At 39.6% G+C, this 25,355-nt stretch overlaps 2 protein-coding genes across 5 annotated transcripts; one reads left to right on the forward strand and one right to left on the reverse strand.

Annotated features, from left to right (window-relative positions):
* Window positions 1–1,331: 1,331 nt before the first annotated feature.
* On the reverse strand, window positions 1,332–3,467 carry LOC134743264 (aspartate--tRNA ligase, mitochondrial). The gene has a single exon (XM_063676670.1). It carries the CDS (start codon window positions 3,316–3,318, stop codon window positions 1,420–1,422), a length of 1,899 nt encoding a protein of 632 aa, XP_063532740.1. The 5' UTR covers window positions 3,319–3,467; the 3' UTR covers window positions 1,332–1,419.
* A 537-nt stretch (window positions 3,468–4,004) lies between these two features.
* On the forward strand, window positions 4,005–22,485 carry LOC134743265 (exocyst complex component 4). 4 transcript variants are annotated; one of them, XM_063676671.1, is made up of 17 exons: window positions 4,005–4,139; window positions 4,266–4,427; window positions 8,338–8,507; window positions 8,687–8,840; window positions 9,409–9,529; window positions 10,252–10,409; window positions 10,880–11,097; window positions 12,601–12,697; window positions 13,275–13,431; window positions 14,020–14,146; window positions 15,349–15,501; window positions 17,159–17,447; window positions 17,967–18,098; window positions 18,421–18,576; window positions 19,441–19,581; window positions 20,093–20,284; window positions 21,583–22,485. In XM_063676671.1, exons 1-17 carry the CDS (start codon window positions 4,083–4,085, stop codon window positions 21,745–21,747), a joined length of 2,649 nt encoding a protein of 882 aa, XP_063532741.1. In that variant the 5' UTR covers window positions 4,005–4,082; the 3' UTR covers window positions 21,748–22,485. The 4 variants fall into 4 exon arrangements, with proteins under 4 accessions (XP_063532741.1, XP_063532742.1, XP_063532744.1 ...); XM_063676672.1 differs by having other exon boundaries at window positions 4,069–4,184; window positions 4,239–4,427; XM_063676674.1 differs by lacking the exons at window positions 4,005–4,139; window positions 4,266–4,427; window positions 8,338–8,507; window positions 8,687–8,840 and adding an exon at window positions 8,968–8,990.
* The last annotated feature ends 2,870 nt before the right edge of the window (window positions 22,486–25,355 follow it).

The following is a 25,355-nucleotide window of genomic DNA, read 5'->3' on the forward strand; positions in this document are numbered from 1 at the left end:
TTTACGACTAATTGTGCGTTTTATTTTATTTTATTTTATTTATTTAAGGTTTACCAACAATTGTTGACATCGATACATTAATAATGTACTAAGCTAAAACATGTAAGGAGTGGTGTCACAATTACTTACAGGTAAACACCGCATGCATAACAAATATAAGTAAACAACTATAGTAATACCTAAATTTAAACTTATTTTCTAATTATTTATGTTTCTAATTATTTGTGTTTTAAGAAATATTTATCGCTTAATACAATCCGTTACTCCCTCGGGAGTAACATTTTAGCTCACTACCAGCCCTACAAATATTTCTTTCTAGGGTTTGGTCGTAGATAGTGTACCTGCTACCGAGTGCAATAAAGGCTGTTTGTAATTTTATTTTACTGTACCTATTCGAGACCAACAAGCACCTACCTGCACCACCATCAACCTCAGGCCAATCCAAAGAATTGACCCCACACAAACATAATCCAATGATTAAGAACACGAAATAACCTTCCATAGCGCACGACGTGCAGTATTCTACTAGTACTAACTGACGATAATGTACTGTACTAGGTAACAAAGAGTATATGTATAACCACTAGGTAAGACATTTGTCTGACGTGTGACGCATATCGGTTTCATACATTTACTTAATATGGTTGTGTTCACATTTGTCTGATGCAGGCTGCGTCAGACAAATATATATGCACGCAATCATATTAACTGTATGAAACCGATATGCGTCACGACACAACACAACACGACACGACAGATAAATGTAAACCGGGCTTTAAGTACCCAAGTCGCCATACGAGCTGTATAGAAAAGTGGATACTTTACTTATGTTAGGGCACCGACTGTAACACTCTTAAATTAACAAATGGTATACCTTATGGATTTGCAATAAGGTTTAAAATCGTCACTTAACCATAAGGACGATGATACGGCAGCCGGTTTGTTATTTCCTTGATCATTTGTGGTATTTTCTATGAAAAGGGACCTTATTGTCGATGGCGCTTACGCAATTATAAACGATGCTCCGATATAAATACAATGCCGCGCGACGCTGTGCGGCGTAAGCGCCATCGACAATAAGGCCCCTTATCACAGAAAATGCCCCATTTATCCTATCAACAAACTCGCATAATATGTGTTAATTACTTTAATTTGCGTGTTTGTATGATATTAACCTTGAAATTAAGTAATGCTGAATGACGTAAGCTCGAAAATAAATGCTAGTGGTTTTCTGGGGAGTTCCTAGCCCAAGGCATACCAAATGCTTAATATAAAAGTACCTAAAAAGCGTGTTTGGCACAATAGATTTAGATATAGAGGTGATTTAATAGGACTTAAATAAATCATTTACTTATATGGTAATTTTTTAATGGATACAAATGATTGCTAAAACTAATATAAATAAACATTTGTTTATTGTTATTTACTAACTATATGGTAGTATTGTTTGTCCTCATCTGAAATGGCATTAGGTGCACCTGACAATGGATCTTTTCCTTCATGAGTCTTTGGGAAGGCTATAACATCACGAATGGACTCCGTGTTACACACTATAGATACCAGCCTGTCTATGCCTAGAGCTATCCCGCCATGTGGCGGACACCCACTTTGTAAAGCATTCAAGAAGTGTCTCAATTTCCCGGCGTCCATTCCCAACATCTTCAACAATTTCTCTTGTAACCTCACATTGTGGACTCTCACTGAACCTCCCCCAATTTCATTTCCATTCATGACTAAATCATATGCTAATGATCTGACGCTCAATGGATCAGACTCCAGTAGATGTATATCCTCGGGATGCGGCGAGGTAAAGGGGTGGTGACATGTTTCTAAACCATTCTTTCCTTTAGTAAATAATGGGAAATCCACTACCCAAAATATTTCAGTACTATTCTTAAGTTCTAGTAAATTTTTAGACTGTAGTAAAGAAGCAATTATTAGTCGAATTTCTCCTAAGCAGTTGCAGGCATTATCTAAGTCCCCAATTGAAATGAAGGATGCATTTTCATTACCAATAATACTTTTCAGTTTTCCATCAAATTCTTTATTAAATGCTTTATGAATATCATGGTCCAATACCACTTTGACATTATATTTCTTAGCTATTTGCTTTATTTGCTCTTTAGTTTTTGTTGTTACTTTCCCTAATGCTGCAGGATAAGGCAAAGCATAGGCAGAAAAATCAGAATGATTAGCTTTTTCTGGAAATAAATCTCTTATATTTTTAAATTTCAAGCCATATTGAATGTTAGGTTTGTCAGTGCCATAATTTTCCAATGCATATTTGTATGACAGTCTTCTAAACGGTGGCTTTTGTAAAAGTTTTGGAAATGTGTCAACGAGCAATGATTCAATCATAGATAAAACTCCATCTAGATTAGTAAAGGACATTTCTATATCTAACTGAGTGAACTCAGGTTGTCTATCTGGCCGTGTAGTTTCGTCCCTATAGCACCTGGCTATTTGGAAGTACCGATCAACGCCTCCAGACATCAACATTTGTTTAAACTGCTGTGGACTTTGTACTAAGGAGTAAAACAATCCCGTGTGATGTGTTGGAACCACAAACTCCCTTGCTCCTCCAGGAGTCTGACAAAACAGTGTAGGTGTCTCCACTTCAACAAACCCATGCCGTTCAACAAGAAATCGTCTCATATTGTGCAGCATTCGCGATCTCAATCTTAGAATACTTTGCATTTCTGGAAATCGTAAGTCAATGTAGCGGTGCTGCATCCTTATCTGCTCTTGAGGCTTCTGATATTCCCTTAAATTAAATGGGAGGTTCTCAGCCATATTTAAAACTTCTAACCTATCAATTATAACCTCAATTTCACCAGTTAACATATCAGAATTAACTGCATTTCGTGGTCTTTGAGTTACTTCACCATGTATTTTAACTACAGACTCGAGTGGTATTTTAGAAAAGTCTATATTTACAGGGCCAACAGTACACTGTACGATTCCATAGGCGTCTCGTAGTAGAAGAAACTTTGACAGACGTAAATACTGTACCCAACCACACAAAGATACTTTTTCGCCGGCATTACAAGCTCTTAGTTCCCCACATGTGTGAGTCCTATAAGTAAACGAGTTAACATTTGCCGTGGAGCTATCTTCAACGCAAAATTTGTCTGTAAGTGGTGCACTTCTCTGACTGCTGTGGCGAACGCTCGAGGCCCCAATGTTTAGCGACTGTGGATTTCTGATTATGCATTGCGCTGCTAAAGGACGTGTAGTAAGACTTCTCGTGTTGATCACTGCCTGTTTGCATGCAGAAGCACTAAATGTCTTCAGATGAATTATGTTTCTCCTCCACATGTTTATTCACTTTACTAGCCGATCTTGCGAGGTAATGCAATTAGGTAACTTGAATGTGGAATGCAAAACTTATTTAAATCAATATTAAGATGATATAATTCGCCTACTTTAAGCAATGTTTAGTTTTGTTTACAATTCCGAAATGTCGTTTCGAGTTTGGTTGACAGTTATTTGACATATAAGTAAAAATCCAGCTGTTTGAGATATGGATAAAAGATGGATAAAAGTAATTTTGGATCTTAAAAAGAAAAATACACTTTTGAATAACCTCATAAAATTTATGGATTTTTAACTCACCTCAAATGTATTTGTGATTTTGAGCAATATTATTGCCATGAAATTCATTAAATAGGCAAGTATTCGAAAAAAATGGGAATTACGTTTTGATCTTTGCCAGGAAAAGGAATTCCCCTTTTTTAAACTACCGGTTAAACCAACTTAATATAGTTGGTCAAGCAAATCTTGTCAGTAAATAAGAACAAAAAAACTATACTCATCCTTTTCATTTAGGTGGTAGTACTAGTGTAAGACAAAGATAGTATGTTTTTCTCTGTCTATGTTTGAAATGAGACAGTCCTTTGACAAACTATATATAGCTTATCCATATCGGTAAAAAATTAAACAACTATTAAACAACAGAATAGGAAAAATTGACTCGCTAAACGTCAACGTCATCAATGTCATTGCATCCTTCAACGGGGCGTAGTGATGAATAATATTTAGATTTTTCATTTTTCTTCAAAAATTATTTTGCTAAGGAAATAATGTCGTCACCACCGCCTACAAAACCTCCTAGAGGGGTGAAACAAGGAAGAGAAACGGTAATACAAGGAATATCCTCCGTACTTTTTGCGAGAATGAATACTGTATAGTGTATTTTTTTTAATTTATTTTTTACAGGACCTTTATATACTGTATAGTTGATAACATAATAACTTTACTTACAGAGTGGACTTTTAATGTCGGTTATTCGCACTTTATCGGCGAGTGAGACCAACGAGCAGCGAGAAAAAGAACGTGCTAAACTAGAGAAGGAGTATAAAAAAAGTGATGCGAGATTGGACGAGCTGGTTGCCGAACATGCACAGGAAATCATGGAAGTTATGCAGGTACTAGGCTAGGGTAGGATTAAAATTGAAAATCGCTCTTGAAAGTTAGTTTTTTGAGTTTATATTATAGTTTAATACAAAAAAGTAAAGAAAACAAGTACAAGTTATAGTTTTAGGGTCACTGCACTGCAGATTTTTTTTAAATGTTTATGATGGCCTATAAACTGTAAACCATAAACTGAACACACTAAAACGAACCTACTGGGCCGTCATGGCAGGGCCGTAACATGAACCTGAGGGTGCTAAAGAAAGGATGCTTTGAACAAGGAATTTCATACATTGACCCGCCTGGACCTGTCTCTGTCACACGCCCATAATTATATTACTGTCTCGCCCATGATGACGCCGAGCGAGCAGTACAGCAAAATGCTTAAGCACATGCAATAGTGATAGGAACAGATGGGTCAAAGTACAAAATTCCTCGTGGTAAGTGTCTAAAATTGCCTTTGTAAGGATGGGACCCAAGACAGAAGTAAAACACAAGACTGTCGGTTAAATACTGAAGATATAATGCCTTAATTTAAAATATACAATCCTTTATATACTAAATTATCTAGGTTAACTATGAATCACACTACTTGGGAGGTCTACACGTGAAAGGTGTCAAATGGTTGTTAGAGAGTCATCTTACATTACTTTCCGTATATGGATTACATTCCTAACCTAATATGGGGAGAGTCGTCTTACATAACACAAAAATAATATTCATATGTCTTCCACTATAATAAGTATGGTTCATAATTATGCTAACATAAAATTTTACTTACATGTTAAAATAAAACCATTAATAATACAAAAATCTCTTATCTTAATAAAATTAAACTTATTTGATAACAAAGTAATTCTTAATTCAATCTCCTTTTCTATTAATTCTCTTATTTCTCATTGTCATTGTCATTATATAATACGCGTATTAATTATTTGTCACAATCATAGGTACCTTAAATTACACAGGTTTTTTTTCATATTGTCAGTATGCATAACTTTTCATAGTATCGTCTTTCCTATTTACTTGCAAGAAAATAATGTTTCACAATTTTTATTTATTTATCTCTTTCTCTTTTATGACGTCTTCACATGCTTATTATGTTTATTATTTGTTTTCATACTATCTCTTTTATAAAGCATGCACTGTATGCGATTCTCATTGCAAGGGTATACAGCATAATTATCTATTCTGTAGCGCTACAATATCTCTTCAATATATCATATATTCATTAATTCACTCATTTATTATTTTATTCATTATTTCTTTCAGGATACAAGGTATATTTTTATTATTATTTCTTTCTTTATTGCGCATATATTATTTATACCATTAATTATTACTTAACAGGCAGTTCTTTTAACACTTCCTTTCTTTAACAAACATACCACGTGTCCAAGGACCTTCACGAAAGGTAGCTCGACCGAATCATGATCAGGTAACAAGGATTTCGTGCCTGCCCTTGTATCCCGGTGTACCTTGCTACATTGTTTTAATTCGCACAACAGTTCCCTTCGGGCCACTGAAGCTAACGAATATCATTATTACCGCTCTCATATAATCTTTTTTAAAATAATTAATTTTCCTCATAATCTATACAATTATTATCCGCTTCAGATTACTCACAAGCCATCAAAACTACAACATATAGGTATTTAATTCGCTTTTAGGTGATCAGGCTAATTGCATCATAAAACCATAGAGTAACTTATACTAGAGCGTTACTGTCATAGTAAATTTTGTAACCCCAGTAAATTCACTGCCATCTGTCGACACACTTTAAAACTAAAAATAAATATTTATAAAAATACGATAAAATGTATTTAAATATGGATAAATGATTTTTTTATTTGCATTAATTATTTTTATATGATTTTGACCCATGTTCTTTCACTGGTATGCGTTAAAATTATAAATAACAAACGAAACAGTCAACGCCCTCTATACAAGTGTAGGCCAAAACTAGTGGCGCCATCTGATCGAGAATCAAATTTTCGTGATTTTCGAGGCACGTTTTTTCCTTAGACTGTATCCATCTATTACGGAGTTATATCTATCTTTGATAAAACTTATCTGCTTAGCTTTGCCATCTTTAACACAACTTTATAAACCTCACAATTTTAACCTTCTATCTTCGCGAATTTTATCTTTAAACCAGTCCTTTACATTGTAATAACTTCATTTTCTAAAATAATCATTTAACTTCACTTTACAAAATGTTACCTACGAACATTTAATTTTCCATATCCCATAGTAAAATAATATCAAGTTTTATTTCATAGACATATCATAATATTTAACCGTTTTTCGTTTAATCTTTGTTACATATATGTATTCCACGTTTAATTTTTCTATCACTTATCACTTATTTTCTTCCTCGTTATTTGTTTATTATGCATCAAGTCCGTGTTAACAAAGTAAAATCCGGTAAAATCATATCTTCTTACTATAAGTATCCTATGTATTTTCCTTCATACTTGACATATATCTACTTAATTTACCTTATAATAAAATAAACATTATAAAATCAATAAATTTAATGCATTTCGCCTAAGAATCTATTAAGAAGAAGTTAAAAGAATGTAATATTTCTATTTTTAAATTTATTGAATCTACATCTAAGAATTTCTTGTTTTTTTTTTAAATACATTTTATTAACCTTAGATATTTGCAATTTAAAAAAAAAAACTACCCTGAAAATACAGCTTGTTATGACAGTCAAATTAAATATCCACATGTACACTCTAAAAAAATAATTAAGATCTCGAACACAATTATTGAGTGTACCTTAATATAATAGGAGTCCATTTCTTCTTGTCTATTTGGGTCCACTTAGAGTCATCCAGCCGCGCCCACAGCTTTCGTTACTGGTTAGCAATAACCGTCATCACATCATACACATGCAGTCTTGGTTCGCGGATTTGCACAGTACTTTATCCGAATAGTTAAATCACGTTTTCACATTCACGCTGATAGATTTCTCACAAAAATAGTTTTATTTACGTTATATTAGCAAACCGGCGCTGGTATATCACTTGCCTTCTTGTCCATATTATGTCTTGCTTTATTTAATTTTACGTATGTTTATCACTAGAGTCCACTTTCCCACACATTATTTTAGTTTATTTAAATTATTGTTTGTTTTTCACTTTCAGTTTTTGCTTTTTGATATTTTAGTTTTTCACTGTTTTTTTTTTCTTGCGAATGTCCACATATTAAGAGTTTTAAATTATTTTCTTGTATTTTTCACACGAATTTTTGCCATTGAAGCGCGCCCTGCCAGTGCAGAACCACCTACTGCACCGGCAGGCGCCATATGACGTAGACTTTACGCCACTGGCAGGATCGCCATGTAAGGATGGGACCCAAGACAGAAGTAAAACACAAGACTGTCGGTTAAATACTGAAGATATAATGCCTTAATTTAAAATATACAATCCTTTATATACTAAATTATCTAGGTTAACTATGAATCACACTACTTGGGAGGTCTACACGTGAAAGGTGTCAAATGGTTGTTAGAGAGTCATCTTACATTACTTTCCGTATATGGATTACATTCCTAACCTAATATGGGGAGAGTCGTCTTACATGACTCTCCTTATATGGTACCGCTAAGCTATATGATCCTTATGATCTAATTACATGTTATTTGAATCCTTACCTAATATTCTATACCTACACTTCACCTTGAAGATTGCTGTATACAGGTAACTGTCTCTGTTTAGCCCAATGGTTGACTGGTAGAGAATGCCTCAAGGCGTCAAGTCCGCCATTTGTACTCTTTGCGTAAATTTGTGCAATAAAGTTTAAATAAATAAATAAATAAACATTGTTACCTAATTGCTTGCTTTCTTATTAAATAATAACAACACATTTTAAAATGCAAAGTCAGTCTTCTAATTCATAATTTATATCCCTCAGAAATTCAACAGTGTTCAAGCAGCCCTAGCGAGCTGGGGTCAGCACACTGACGCAGCCACAGCTCGGCTGACTGCATGTCGCAGCTTGCTGCGCGTGCGGCGCGATGAGCTGCGGCGGCTGTGGCAGGATGCCAGGACACACCACCACGCGCTTCACATGCTCACCATCATGTAAGTTACTGTAGAAGAAACATAAGGATCCTTCAGACCAGATATGGGCAAATCATTGTTGACCTGCCAGATCTGCGACGCCCGCTCCACACTCGCGTTCTCGGTTTCGCGCCGCGATTCGCACACGGGTGTGGAGCGGGCTTTAGGTAAATGAGCCAAACTTTCACCTTTTTTTGCAGCGAACGTGTGGTAATCTCCGAGCGCGACATCCGCGATCACCTCTCGCGCGGGCTCGTGCTCGCTTGCGCTCACTCGCTTCGCTCCGCGCTTGACACGGCCGCAACCACGCTGTCGCATGTCAGCGCGCTCAACACTACGAGGGCGCATCTCGAGGTACACTCAACGTCCATTAGGTGGCGCGGCGATTCCTGCATCGTGCTAATGATGTGTCGACGTAGAATCCTTAAGTAATCAGAACGGTTTTGTTGTTACGGGGAGATACCGAGCGCGCATCCGCTCAACACCACCAGGGCGCATCTCGAGGTAGTCACACTAACGTCCGATAGGTGGTGGTGTACCGGCCGCAGCGATTCCTGCATCGCGCTAAAAGCGCGCGCGCTAAGTGTTGGCGTGTTATGTGTGAGAGTTTCTGACTTTCTGCGCTTGACACGGCCGCCACCACATTGTCGTATACATGTTAGTGCGCTTAACACCACCATGGCGCATCTCGAGGTAGTTTTACCGATGGCCGTTAGGTGGTGCTGAAACGGCCGCCACGATTCCTGCGTCGCGCCAACGATGTGTCGATATATAATCCTGAAGTAAAACGAGTTTTAATTATTGTTCTTTCATGACCGCCTCAGCATTACACAAAGCAATTTTCATCATCGCGCCGCACTGTCCCAAGTGTCCCAACTCAGTGTTTGGGTAGTTAATTTTTATAAATATATTGTTTACGCAGGAAAAGAAGCACGAGCTGGTGACGGTGATTATAAGGCGGTTGTCATCGGCACTGTACGGCGAAGCAGCGCCGCTCACACGACGAATGTCGTCACGCCGCCGAACAGCGCTCCTATTGGCAGGTAATACAACCTTGTATTGTTGATGAATAAATCTAATTTTTTTTTCTAGCCTAACCTCACTAAGTATAGAATGAGGTCAAAATGACGATGGTCCATGATAAACCTAATTTTGTATGGCGGGAAGTAGTTTTTATATAGTTTTGCGGAAATATTTCACCGTGTCGTTTCGAATTGGTCTGAATTAGAAAAAAAAAAACAATAAAATTAAAAGGTTGTGGAATAAAGTTGTGGGAAAGATTTTTGCTCAACTTGACTAAATTCGCGATAGACCCGATTGTAAATGTGATTTAACTGATTTAATATGTGTTCAAAACGCGAAAGTTTTAAATGTTGTATAGTTTGTCAAAGGACTGTCTCATTTCAAACATAGACTCATACTATATTTGTCTTACACTAGTACTATCACCAAAAAGAAAAGGATGAGTATAGTTTTTATTGATAATAATAGTATTTTTTTTAATATAAATAAATCTAATAATAAATTATTAAATCGAATTAATAAATAAATCCCAGCTGTAACTAAAGTTGATGAATGAACTAATGCTGAAACAGGAGTAGGAGCAGAATGATTATGATTATGATTGTTCTTATTTACTGACAATTTGGCTTGACCAACTGTATATCGCTTATTTACAGTTGACTTACACCAGCCTTCCCTATTAAACTCTTTTATGAAGTCGATTTTATTGCTAAAAATTATATACATACATATTTGTTGGCAGAGCTGACAAAGAGCGAAGAAGTTACCGACGCGTACTTACAAGACATAACGCCTGAATTTGAGGCGTCACTCACCGAGGAAGATAAAACGTTTGAGACTACCGTCATGATATCGCTAGAAGCTCTGGGAGTCTTGAACCAACTCAAAGAAGCCACTGAGGTAAGATTTTGAACCTTATCTATTTAGTATTAAGTCAGTATTTCCTCAGAGGAAAGGCAAAACATTTGAAACTACCGTCATTATATCGATGATTTCGTTAGAAGTTCTAGGGGTCTTGAAGCAGCTTAAAGAAGCCAATGAGGTTAGATTTTGAACCTTAGGGAGCTTACTCATACTACGTGACCCAATTTTAACAACTTTATATTTGTGTCTGTGACAGTTGCCATGTAAGAACAATTTAAAGTTTCAAAGTTATAAGTAAAAGAACGAAGTAACAGTAAGAGAACGTTTTTTCTACGCACTAAGCTATATGTAAATATTTAGCGCCATCTATTACATGATGAGCCACGAGGTAACATGGAACACCTTGTTTCACTGGTTTAAAATGAAGAAATTAATACATATTTATGACTTTGAATAGTCCATGTCATAAATATGTATTAATTTCTTACGCCGGATTATCGTTACAGAAATTCAAAGTCCAGATCCAAGATGAGCTCCTAACCGTGATAGAATCCGTGTCTCGCCGGATAATCGAAGACGGAGACGTGGAGCCGGACGTTCCGGACGTGCCGGACGTGCCGGACTCGCCGGACGTACCGTACGAGGTGGTCGAGAACTCGAAACCGTTGCGGCTTGTGAACGCGCTGGTGGAGCAGTTTAGAGCGTGTGCTGCGAGGAATAAAAGGTAGCTCCAATAATCGACATTTTCAATCATAATGTCATAGCAATAAAGTTGACAGCAAGGTGTCGTCGATCGTTTACGCTATATAGTAACGGGCACCTTGGTGTATGCTGTTTGCTGATGACATTATGCTTGTAGGTGAAAACGAACTAGAGGTGCAGAGCAGACTTGAGAAATAGCGGCAAAAATTGGAGAATGTTGGCCTAAAGATCAGCAGATCTAAAACAGAACACATGTTCTGCAATTTTGGCGGTCTCTCCAGTTTTGCTGCCATAGAACTCGATAGCGTTACATTGCCGGTCTGCTCCGACTTCAAGTACCTCGGTTCGCTCGTACAGTGCGATGGCGATATTGACCGTGACGTGAAAAACCGGATTAGCACAGGATGGATGAAATGGCGACAGGTTACGGGAACCATTTGTGACGCCCGTATGCCCCTTCGGTTGAAGGGTAAAATTTATAAAACGATCATAAGACCTGTCGTCATGTATGGATCAGGGTGTTGGGCCCTAAAGGTGACGGATGAAAAGAGATTGCATGTAGCGGAAATGAGAATGTTAAGGTGGATGTGTGGCGTGACGAGAATGGATAGGATAAGGAATGAGTATATAAGAGGAAGCCTGAAAGTTGCACCCATAACAGAAAAAGTAAGGGCAAATCGTCTAGCATGGTAAGGGCATGTGATGCGGAGGGATGAAAGTCATGTGACGAGAAAGGTATTAAGAATGAATGTGGAGGGAAGTACGAGGAGAGGAAAACCGAGGAAAAGGTGGATGGACTGTGTGAAAGATGATATGAAACTAACGCAAGTGAATGATGAGATGACGGGTGACAGAGATGTATGGAAGAAAAAGACATGCTGCGCCGACCCCAAGTGAATGGGACAAGGGCAAGCGAATGACTAATCATGGAACATTTAAGAGAAAATTTTGACTTTTTTTTATTTTTCACCGACACCTGCAAAATTTCTACATCCCAATACTAGTGCCAGTCCCATTATAGGAGTGGTTACTATATAGCAAAGATAGATATAACTCCGTAATAGATGGATACAGTCTAAGGAAAAAACGTGCCTCGAAAATCAAGAAAATTTGATTCTCGATCAGATGGCGCCACTACCTTTGGCCTACTCTCGGATAGATGGCGTTGACGGTTTCGTTTGTTATTTAACAATTTTAACGCATATCAGTGAAAGAACATGGGTCAAAATCATATTAAATAATTCATGCAAATAAAAAGAATCATTTATCCATATATAAATACATTTTATGGTATTTTTATACATCTTCATTTTTAATTTTAATCGTGTGTCGATAGATGGCAGTGAATTTACTGTGGTTACAAAAATTACTATGACGGTACCGCTCTATCATATTATATCCTCTTTGCTATATAGTCAGTTTGTACGGTATGGTACTGAAAAAGATAGTTATTGCATATATGTATAGTTAAATATGTATGCACCGTACGAATGTACCGGACGTGATTCCATTTGTTTTGTTACAGACTCCTTCAACTGTGGCGGGCCGCGTTACAGAAACATAAGATCTCAGACTCGTGTCTCCACACCGAGATACATTACTGGAGCGCCGTTCAACAAGTCGTGAGTATTGCTTATACCAGGGATAACCTTTATTATCAGCCTAATTTTAGTGTCTCATTGCTACTATTACTAGGCAAATTCCTCCCCTCTTTTCCTCCACTCGAACTGTTTGTATTTAATCCAAATTAAACTATCGTGAGACATATTTCCAAATATTTAGATCAGTACGGTTTCACGCACTATTATTTTTAGTCGCTTTTGGTGACATGTTTCGGATTCTTCGAGAATCCTTCCTCAGGCACGAGTGTCCGCGGCGGCTGTACGTCGTGCACTCAACAGCACGCACTAGCGACTAAAAATAATAGTGAAACCGTACTGATCTAATTATTTGTTGTATTTACTATTTTCCCACCATTCCCAGTCGTCCAGCCATCTCCTTTTAGGTTTATTTTTATCCCGGCACCGGCAGCCATCTGTGGTTTTCCGTGAGCGAGGGTCCATTTTGGCGTACCTTTCCGGGTGCATGCGGGAGGCAGTTCTAATACCTAGATGTGTATCTTATAATACTATGTTTTCGTCTGCGGGAAAATACGATAATGATTGTGAGTGATTGTCTGATTGTTTGATTTGTTTTCAGCTCCAACTACTACTGACAGACTACCTCCAAATAGAGAGCGTGACTCTCGCCGCCGCCCGTTCCACCAGCGCTTCGGACACGCACAGCGAACTTCGCATCGCCGACTATTTCGCCAAAAAGCGACCGCAGCGGCGCGAGAAACTTTTCAAGCTTAATGGTAAGACAGTGTTCTCTCGTTGGTACTATAATAAGTTAATAACCCCGGGAATCAATTCGCACACGTGAATGTACTAATAGGGTTGTTTCCACATGTTGAATTTTATAACTAAATCTAGTTAAATAGATAGGAAATGAGCAATGTATCACAATAAATTGGGAACTTAAAAAATATATGCGAATATTAAATAAATTAAATAAATAAAAAAACATTTTTTTTTAACTTTCAAATAGAAAAAAAATAATGGTATCATTCGATTCCTTACATTTTATTAAAACATATATTGTATGGCAACAATATACATAAACGCAATATTTTACCGCTAAAATCGCAATTTCCTTGTTTTCCACGGCTTCTAAGTAATACAATTAAAGTCAATAGCGACATTACATGCTGACGATGTAATGCCAATTTGTTAGAAGCGTTTCGTCAGTAAAGTGCGGGTGTCAGACTTTGACCATCATTTGTGACTTTTGTATTGCTTTAACACAATGGGTCCCATACAGACATTTCATCCTCAAAACAAACCTGATCGACTGATACCATTATTAAACATTTGTGGAATACCCTATTATGAATGTTTTGCAGTGGGCGTGGTACCGACAGTAAGCGCGGTGGCGCGCCGGTACCCGCTCGTGTGCCGCCCGGACCCCGGCCTGCTGCACGTGCTGCTGCCGACTCTACACGCGCTCACACACGACATCGAGCCCGTCGTGTGAGTATGACTATGTTTTTATTGGTTGACGGCGTAAATATTTATTTAAACTTTATTGCACAAAATATATACAACAATGTACAAATGGCGGACTTAAAATGCCAAATGGCATTCTCTACCAGTCAACCACAGGGCCAAACAGAGACACTTACAATTGGTGCAGATAGATAGATAGATAGATAAAACGTTTATTTGGATGCTGCAAAAACACTCAATTTTTATAAATAGGTATATTGCAATCAGAACAAAACTTATGTACTAACTTAAATTAACAAAAAATTTACTTAAACACGAAAAAATAGTTTTTAGTAATTAGCTGTACGCTGTGTGCATTGCAGCAACAACAAAAGGGTTCCGACTCAGCTATACGCTCAACTCTATTGAGCAAAGCACTGATATTCTGCCGGAACCCAGATCACGTTACAGTTGGGTAAATATGACGGTGATAAGTATACGGTACTGTAAAAAGTGTGTAGTTGAGTGGTGTTAGAAAGTTCTGAAATATAATACATAAATAAAACAGAAAATAAGCATACACATAGAAATAAAAATAGAAGTGGCCATAAAATAAGAGTGAGAAAGTGCGAAAGGTTCAGTACAAGATCTCTTAGCAATACCGATTAGATCCTGAAATCAGCACCAAAAAGCCGTATAGTATCCCTGTTTTTTTGTTTTTCAAGCAGTATCTTTTTAAACTGGTGTTTAAAAGTTTGCTTATTTTTGAGCCGTCTACAGGTGGAGGGATATCATTCCAGCATTTGGTTGCGAGATATCGGAAACAACCGGTAAATGCAATCGTTCTATGAGGGTACATGTCTAAGAGAGCAGAGAGAGAATAGCAAACTAATATACTTATAAACTATATATTACAAAAATACGAACATTATTAAAAAATACAAACAAACACATTACACACTATAAATATAATAGAAACATTCATACATACTACATACATCAATATTTGGAGCGTGCGTGAAATGTACGACACGGGTGCCGCCTTTTTATTGGCGCGAAATATCAATGTTACAGTCTGGCAAAAAAGAGTAGAAATTAAAAAGTGGCACTGTAGTGTCGTCCCTTTCAAATCAATCTTAGAAAAACGGTTGTTATATCAACTGGAAATATAAAAACATTAGAGGAATTTGCAGTTATTTTTGTTATGAAGGGCCAAAAATAATTAAAGGGGAAATTTTTAATAACAGCGGCGGCGAATGCTCGCTACGAGCGTTCATCACGGACTACGTCCGGTCCGGGGAGAGCGAGCGGCTCGCGAGCGAGGCGAGGGCTTCTATCGAGGTCGCTATGAAGGCTGCTGCGTGGCGCGAGCGAGCGCCGCCGGAACCACCGAGCGCTAAGTAAGTTTATTATTAATTATAAACAAGTTTGGAAACAAATCAAATTATTTTATTTAATATTTTGATTTGTGTTTTTTAAGTAGTCACACTACTAAAATATAAATTATAAACTGTAATAGATGTCATATAATAAAGAAAAAGTGACGAAGCCCTCCAGTGGTGCAGGCCGGATTCGAACCGGCGTCTTTAGCTATCGCGGCTAACTGGAGGGCTTCGTCACTTTTTCTTTAATATATGACATCTATTACAGTTTATAATTTATTATTAATTATAATTGAATAAGTATTTGTAAGTTTGTCTGTCTGTTACTTCTTTACGGTACAATCAATCTGTAATATAATGATATAATATATTGTTTCCTCAGACTTAAAATAAATGCCGCAAGAAATATTCGGAATGTTTAACTTGTAACTTTCATTCTTCACATTCTTTGACATTGTGTTGTTGACATTGGAAAATGACATTGTGTTGGATATATCGGATAATAAGTTAAATGTACATAATGTATGCACTTGCCTTTCTTGCCACGAACGATGTCAGACTTCTCCGGTTATTGAAGAAGTGAGTAATAGTGATCAATTTGTATCATTTTCATTGCATATTCATTCGAATCATGGTATCTGAACGAAAATACATATAGTGCTTCCTACAAACATAGTCAAAATAAGTGTGCCGTGACTGATTTGCGTAGTAACAGAGCATGTGATTTTTTTTACTTTTTATGAAAAAAACATCTCTAACTTGTTTTGTGGCTTTTAACTAAGAAGTTTCTGATCATGTACAGAAGTATAATAGGTATGAAATTAAAAAGTTGGATAATATTTTTTTTTTCTTAAGGTTTATTATTTAAAATGTTAGTGGAGATCTTAAACCATTTCCCATTAAAACATACATTCCTGTATCCATCCACATTACGAGTAAAAAAATATATATATTATTTTTAATTTTTTTTTCTACTCGTTGACTGAACTAAAATTTCGTATACCAAACTGTCATTGGATTCTTTACATGTATGGGCTCCCAACTCAACTATAATATTCATTTCGAACTATAATGAAATTTAACAATCACAGCTCATCGCGGTCAAGAGGACGAAACAAAACGACAGCTCATATTTATTATTTATTTTAGGTTGTATAGAAAGTCAGAAACGCGCATGTGACACCCTTAATATAGCAACATCCATAGACCGCTTAGCATTGCTTGTTAGTCTCCATAGGCTACGGTGGTCCAAATCGAGAAAAAAAACTGTCTAAAAATTGAATTTATTTAGCAAGGGGCAAGTACCAGGGCCTCATGAGTTACGAGAAGGAAATTTTATTTTATGGGTGAATCAACTATTTCTTGTTGTTATTGTGTCCCGTCAGCCAGGGGACAATATTAGCACAGTTTGTTAGACGGAATGTTGTATAACGATCCACAAACGTGCACGTTTGGTTATTTTAATTACCATAAAATCGGGGTTTTAGGAGTGACCCAGGGGAACGTAACCATGGCAACTTGTTACAAGATAAAGTCGATTCACCCTTATTCACACTTCCTGGCAAATGTCTTATCCTAAACCGTCGGTTTTTCGTCAAAAACGACGTTTAATTTTCACTCGCCTAAGAGCTCGTGATTCAAAAATGATCTACATCAAAATGAAAATATAACGCAGCCACCGGCTGGTGTTCTCGTGCTGCACGGCGGGCTGGGCGGCGGTGGCGCGCTGCGCGCTGGCGGCGCGGCGCTGCGGCGCGAGCGGCGCCACGCACGCCCTGCGCGCGCTGCCCGCCGCGCTGGCCGCGCTCGCCGCGCACGCGCGCGCCGCGCACCAGCGCCTGCAGCCCGCCGCGCCCGCCAGGGCGGCCAAGTGGCTGGCCGACGATGACATCGTCCGCTTCCTGCAGGCGCTGCCTAACTGGCAGGCCGTTGTGGACCCGAACTCCGCCAGTAAAAACGAGCAGGTATGTGAAAAACATAACGCGCCCCGAAACATATCACTCGTGCATTTTACCGTGATATTAGATTTGCCCGCGACGCGCCTGTCGCTTGTATCCCGCTGCGCCGTTCCGTGCGACGACGCTGATGATACAGCTAGCTGCACTCGCCACGCACGCGTGCACGAAAAATCCTTACAAATCCCAAACTAAAAACTTAAATATGAACGCGCCTTCCTATATATATATACTTACAATTTCACTATAAAGGTACGCTGCAAATTAAAACAGAATGTAACGTTCGAATTAATTTCACATAACAAATGTCAGAAATACATACGAAATGTTACTCGCACCACCGTAACGACTCAAAACCTTGTACACGTTGTTTTTGGTGTGCACAAAGTACAGCCGCCGCGGACACTCGTGCCCGAGGAAGGATTCCCGGTGAATCTGAAACATGTCGCCAAAAGCGACTAAATATAATAGTGAGTGAAACCGTACTGATCTAAATATTAAAAAACCTCGTTTATCATCTTTCGACAGGATCTGAAACAGGCATACGAACGGGAGGCCGAAATTTTGGGCTCGAGTCTCGGTGACGGCGCCGTGTCTCGCCGCGAAATCGTCGGGGACATCAATGCTTTAGGCGACCTGGCATTACTCTGCGAGTCCATGGTAAGACAGATGCCGAAAATCGGCGAACGCCTAAGTCGAAGGCTAAAAACCCGGCTGAGGTGCGAAAGTGGCGATAATTACGGATTCGTCGGCGACATCGACGTTTTGACGCCGCAACGGGTTTCTGGCATTACCTAAGCACCTCCCTACACAGCTCAAAAGTAGCAAAAAGGCACGTAACTGGCATGTGTCACAACGAACATTAAAAACAAAAGTTATTTTAGGTCCCTGGATATTACCCCAGAATGTAATGCCATATTCAAATAAAGACGTATCACATGCATAATAAGATTAAAACTACAAAATTTGACATGTGTTTTAGGACTGGCTGGCCTCCAACATCCGGTCGCTGCCGGGGCTGCTCACGGCGCCGTCCGGCGGCGTCCGGTTGACCGACAAGCTGCGCGAAGACATATCTGCCGCGGCCGCTATCTTTGACGAGATCTCTTATAAATGCCTGCTGTTTCTACATCTGGAGGTAAATGCTATATGCCAAACGGAAGAATTGCCTGTTGTTGTTGTTTTTTGAAAGAAGATTCTAATCGCACAAAGAAAGAAACGGACATGTCACACCCGCTACTTTCCGACTGATGACGAAAGGACACCGACCAATAAGCGGAATAAAACGATAAAAGAGAGATAGGTTTTTGATACAAAAACAGCGTTGATCGACGTGTAAAAAAATTATCATTACCAGACATTTCCTTAATATCGAGGATCTTTGGATTGGAGTGGATTTCATGTCCTGTTGAAGAAAACTTTCGTTCATAGGCTTGTCTCCCTCGCCAAGCGTGGGGCCTCGTGTAGTTTTAATTCCATACGTGCTGTACTTAGGGGCCCACCATCTAGCCGGGGAGGGCCCTTGGGTCTCAGCACTTCAACGTTGCTCTTAATTTCTCTGAGAGCATCGTTATAGGTGTAGTCTAGCATGACTGTGGACCTAACATGTCGTCGACCACCGGCGTTTGGCTTAGCACGCACTGCGATTAATTTCTTGCCGTTTCAGAACCGCAAAATGTGTAACTTACGGCATACGCACTTGCAAGACTGAAACCGCAAGAAATTAATCGCAATGCGTGCTAAGCCTTTGATGCCCACCATCCTATTTTCATGTTTTTTATTTAGGGTTCCGTACCCAAAGGGAAAAAGCGGGACTATTAACTAAGACTCCTCTATCCGTCTGTCCGTCTGTCTGTCTGTCACCAGGCTGTATCATGAACCGTGATAGCTAGACAATTGAAATTTTCACAGTTGATGTATTTCTGTTGCCGCTATAACAACAAATATTAATAAGTACGGAAGCCTCGGTCCGAGACTTGCACTTGTCCGGTTTTGTTGTCAGATGCGAATCCAATGCTTCCACTACCTCGGTCAGCCGGCGGGCGGGGACGACGACGAGGCGGGCGGCGCGGGGCGCCTCGCACACGCGCTGCTCGCCTTCCACGAACACGCGCACAATGTCATGGCGGCCGGCCGGACAGCGGTGAGTACTCACACTGTCTGACATTGTCTGACACTGTCTGACATTGTCTAACACTGTCAAACACTGTCTAACACTGTCTGACATTGTCTAATACTGTCCAACATTGTCTAACATTGTTTGACACTGTCCAACACTGTCTTGACATTGTCTAACATTGACGACGACGACGACCTGCCGACGAAAGGCGGTCAGTACTAACACTATCTGATATTTTCTGACAGTATCTGACATTGGCTGACAGTATCTGATATTGTCTGAACGTATCTGACATTATATGAAAGTGTCCGTTATTGGCTAATAGTATCCTAATTTGCCTGACAGTATTTGACAATGTCTGAACGTAGGTATATGAATATAGTACTAATCACCATTGTCTGATCTTGGGCAGCTAGCAGACGGCAAGAGATTAATTTTTTTTGCAAGTTTGACATATCGATCCATTTTAGCAAAAAAATCTGTTTTAGTGTAGATAATTGATTGCCACATAATTTACGAATGATTTATCTCACAGTACATCTTCAACGGCATCGGTGAGATGATGTCCGCGGGCGTAGTGTGGCGCTGGCAGTGCATGGACGCGGAGCTAGCAGGCGGAACCCTCGCTACGCTCAGGCACTGCTTAGCGGCTCTCTCGCTGCCGCACGCCGGTTTGCAGCGAGCGCACGAATATTCGCGTCTATTGCTCGCCATGCCGGAGCCTGAGGTAATCATCATCATCAGTCATAATCCTGTACCGTTTAGCTGTTATTATCAGCCTTAGAGCTCTTTTTCCCACTGACGTCCAGTTTTTTGCGGGTAGCAAACAGAATGCTCGTGTGAATCCACACTATACTATAATATAATATTATAAATACGAAAGTGTGTCTGTCTTTCTGTCTGTCTGTAACCTCTTCATGTTTAAACCGCTGAACCGATTTAGTTGAAATTTGGTATAGAGATAGTTTTGAGTCCCGGGGAAGGACATAGGGTAGTTTTTATCCCAGAAATCATCCTTTATGGGGGTGAAAAGGGGGGATGGAAATTTGTATGGAGAATCAATAACCGCTGAACCGATTTAAATGATATTTGGTATGGAGTTTGAAATGTGAGTAGAGATATAGAATAGGTTTTATTCCCGAAATCATCCCTTAAGGGTGTCAAAAGGGTGAAAGTTTGTATGGGGAATCAATAATTTCTTAAATGGGAATAAAACTCAATATCTAATTACTAATTTGACGCAGACGAAGTATACTACTAAAACGGGATCCTGCAGAAAACCGTACCCGCAAAAAACTGGACGTCAATGGGGAAGAGCTCTTACACATGCACCGAATGCAAAGTTGGTTTGAATTACTTTTGAATGCCGGTGTTCGAGTTTTGACTACAACGTACATTCACTATGTATGTATGCTGACAGAAAATTTCCAAAACTATATCCGCTTTCTTTACTTTCAAATGTAAATTTGTGTTTGATCGTCCCCTGATATTAATTACTAATTCTAATAGGCTAGATGTCAAATTTTCATTAATTGTATCAATCGATCAGGTTTGTTTTTATGATCAAATGTCTTATGGGACATGGGACCCATTGCATTAAAGCCAAAATACAAAAACAAGCAAAAGTCAGAAATGATAGTCAAAGTCTGACAGTTGTACTTCACTCGCGAAACGCTCCTAACAAAACGATAAGTGAACGTGATCTCAAGGTCACTGAGAGCCCATCTTGAATGTATCAATTATTTTTAAAAATAAAATGTAAGGAATCGAATGGTACCCTTTCCTTTTCCTTTTTTGGAAGTTAAAAAAAAAAACTTCAATACAATACAATACAATACAATAATTTATTAATAAAATTCGAAACTTCGAAACTCGAGCTTCGAAACTTTCAGGTCCTGTATTTTTGTATTATTCCATATATTATTTTAATATCCATATTATTGTGATAAATTGCTCATATGCTATCTATTTTACTAGATTTTGTTATAAAATTCAACATGTGTCATCCCTATTATTTGTCAACAGGAAATCATAGCATCGATTCGGGAGAAGGGCGCACAATTCACTGAATTGGAGTATCTGAACGCCTTCAAAGTGATCGCGGCGCGTCGCGGGCTGTCCCAAGCCGACATGAAACCACATCTCAAAGCTCTGGCTAGTGCCTTAGGTCATGTTGGGGTCACTGTTTAAGGCTCTATATCTGGGGAGCCAAAATTATTAAACCGCTTCGATTCAGATTGAGTAAACCTGAGTAGCAAGATGAGAGAGTGTCCTGGATTTGTCCTAGGGCTTATACATAAGTCGGTTTGAGAGAAAATTTCTCCCGCCATTCAGTCTGACTACTCTGCTCAGCGAACAGTCGTGTTGGAGTCACTGTTTGAGGTCCTAGCTGTCTTAGCACCCTAGGGTTATCGTGTAAACTTGTGAAGCATTTATCGGACTGGCGCCTGGAAATCGACTGGCTCTACTACTGACTGTTTTCTCATACAAGAAACGTACGACTAGAAGTAGTCCTCATATAAATAAAAGATAGATCTAGCAGCAGGTCAGGATCTCGACGACTACCCGTGCAGGTCAGGAACTAATACGAGAATAATCTGCCAAAAGGTACTGTTCGTCTATTGTCGTAAGTTATTTTACATGCCCGGCGTTTAGAGTTTAACGTTAGAGCGTTTCTTTTTTCTAGCTTTCTATTATACAAATACATAGAAGTATTGATTATGGATTTTACATGAATTCATTGACAATTAGTGTACTCGTTAATTAAGGCATTAAGGTAACACTTCTTTAAATCATGTCTTTTATTCATATGGATATCATGTTTATATTAAAATTTAAAAGACTTTATATTTAAATCAAATTAATAAAATTCTGTTCATGAGTTGTTCGATTTGTAGCTGGCCTGGTCTATTGTTAAGTAAAACCACACGTGCTCAATAAAGCACGGCGATACTTTACTCCGGGGCAAAGACTGCTGCTATATAAATCGCAAGTCAGACCCCATATGGAGTACTGCTGTCACCTTTGGGCAGGAGCACCTGGATGCTAGCTTGGACCCTTCGACTCAGTCCAAAGGCGCGCTGTACGAATCGTCGACGATCCCAAACTCACAAGCGGTATCGAACCTTTAAGTCTAAGGAGAGACTTCGCCTCCTTGTGTGTGTTCTACCGCTTGTACAATGGGCTGTGCTCTGAAGAATTGTTTGACATGATGCCAACGGCCGCTTTCTATCACCGCACCGCTCGCCATCGGCAGGGTGTTCATCCTCACACCCTAGCACCTAAATGGTCGCGTACTGTGCGGTTTAAGAGGAATTTCCTCCCGCGTACGCTTCGGCTGTGGAATGAGCTCCCTGCCGAGGTTTTCCCGAGGGGCTACAGTATGGGGTTCTTCAAAAAAGGAGTGTACAGGTTTTTAAAGGGTCGGCAACGCGCGTGTAATATCTCCGGTGTTGCAGGCGTTCATAGGCTACGGTAACTGCTTACCATCAGGCGGGCCGTATGCTTGATTGCCACCGACGTGGTATAAAAAAAAAATGCATAAAAAATGGTTCGGTCACTTTCATCGGTTATTGAATTACAACTCCTATGGAAATTGCAATAAGATTCAAAATTAACAAATGGAAAAATAATTTGCGATTTCTAGTGTGGCCTCTACGGTTACTGAGTGCCGGCGAGTCGAACGCTACAGAACCAGTCTAAAGTTTGTCATCGAGATGCGTAACAAAGGCGCGTTATCGGAGAGCGCACCTAAGCTGGTTTTTTGAGCGTTGGATTAGCCCGCGCTCGGGTGCCAATTAGAATTATACGACCCTTTTTTTGGGGCCAGCTACAAATCGAACAACATACCTATACGCTGATTTAATTGTAGCTATATGTTATATTAATTGTAAGATTATTTATGTTATGTAACTTATTTGCAATGTAGGTATTTTAATTTTAAATAAATTAAATATAAAACTATGAAAACGGATTATATCGCGTATATTGAATTTATAATACATCCCGACGTTTCGAACTCTTTACAGCGTTCGTGGTCAACGGGTGACTGAGGAAAAATTACAAAGTGCAAAAATACCCACATACTAAAATAATGAACAATCATAGACTACAAACTTTAAGGCTGGTTGTACATGCAAAAACCGGTTCATAAGGCTAGTTATACACTATAATTATTTTTCAAGTAAAGATATATATATATACGCGATAAAAACTATGCCGGCTCCAACCCTTCACCACGGACCCGAGAAGATTTAATTCCCTCCTAAATTGTAGGAGGGTATCCCAATATGGGACCGGCAACAAACTCGGCGGGACACATCTTTTCAAAACATCAGAATGTCCAGCATCATCCAACACTAAGGTCTCACAGTCTATGTCTCGCTTGCTCCTTTATCAGGTGGACTACAGGATCCCAAGCTGGTGGTAGAGAAAAGCCATCTTCCCTATTAAAGTTTGGATATTTCTTAATCTCAATGGCCTCGCGCAGCATTCTGGGTATGTAACGCTTCTCCTTGGCAAGAACCAGAGGCTTATCAAACTTGATTGAGTGATTGGCTTTATCCATGACATGCTCACAGACAGCAGACCTAGGTCGACGGTGCTTGACATCAGCTATGTGTTCCTTCACCCGAGTGGAAATGCTCCGTTTCGTCTGCCCGACATATGATAGGCCACACTCACAGTCCAGCCTGTACACTCCTGCAGTCTGTAGAGGGGTATTGCATTTTACAGGCCTCAGGAATTGTGACATCTTCTTCATTGGCTTGAAATATGTTTTTATAGAAGCACGCTTCAAGATGTGGCTGATCCTGTCCGTGACCCCCCTGACAAAAGGCAGAATGGCAGGCCTGCGCTCGACTGTGGGGATCTTAATGTGGGACCTCTGGTTGACCCGCGGTATCCTGAGCTCATTTGCCTGGAGCGCGCGCCTGGCATGCTGGAGCTCCGCGGCCAGATGCTGGTCATCACATATCCTCTGGGCTCTCTGAAACAAAGATTTGCCTACTGTAACAAGTTGACTGGGATGGTGATGCGATTTGCCATTTAAGTACCTATCAGTATGAGTAGGTTTCCTATACACAGGCGCGCGCTCCAGGCAAATGAGCTCAGGATACCGCGGGTCAACCAGAGGTCCCACATTAAGATCCCCACAGTCGAGCGCAGGCCTGCCATTCTGCCTTTTGTCAGGGGGGTCACGGACAGGATCAGCCACATCTTGAAGCGTGCTTCTATAAAAACATATTTCAAGCCAATGAAGAAGATGTCACAATTCCTGAGGCCTGTAAAATGCAATACCCCTCTACAGACTGCAGGAGTGTACAGGCTGGACTGTGAGTGTGGCCTATCATATGTCGGGCAGACGAAACGGAGCATTTCCACTCGGGTGAAGGAACACATAGCTGATGTCAAGCACCGTCGACCTAGGTCTGCTGTCTGTGAGCATGTCATGGATAAAGCCAATCACTCAATCAAGTTTGATAAGCCTCTGGTTCTTGCCAAGGAGAAGCGTTACATACCCAGAATGCTGCGCGAGGCCATTGAGATTAAGAAATATCCAAACTTTAATAGGGAAGATGGCTTTTCTCTACCACCAGCTTGGGATCCTGTAGTCCACCTGATAAAGGAGCAAGCGAGACATAGACTGTGAGACCTTAGTGTTGGATGATGCTGGACATTCTGATGTTTTGAAAAGATGTGTCCCGCCGAGTTTGTTGCCGGTCCCATATTGGGATACCCTCCTACAATTTAGGAGGGAATTAAATCTTCTCGGGTCCGTGGTGAAGGGTTGGAGCCGG

The sequence above is a fragment of the Cydia strobilella genome, chromosome 7, assembly GCF_947568885.1.
Source record: "Cydia strobilella chromosome 7, ilCydStro3.1, whole genome shotgun sequence".
Taxonomy (NCBI): domain Eukaryota; kingdom Metazoa; phylum Arthropoda; class Insecta; order Lepidoptera; family Tortricidae; genus Cydia; species Cydia strobilella.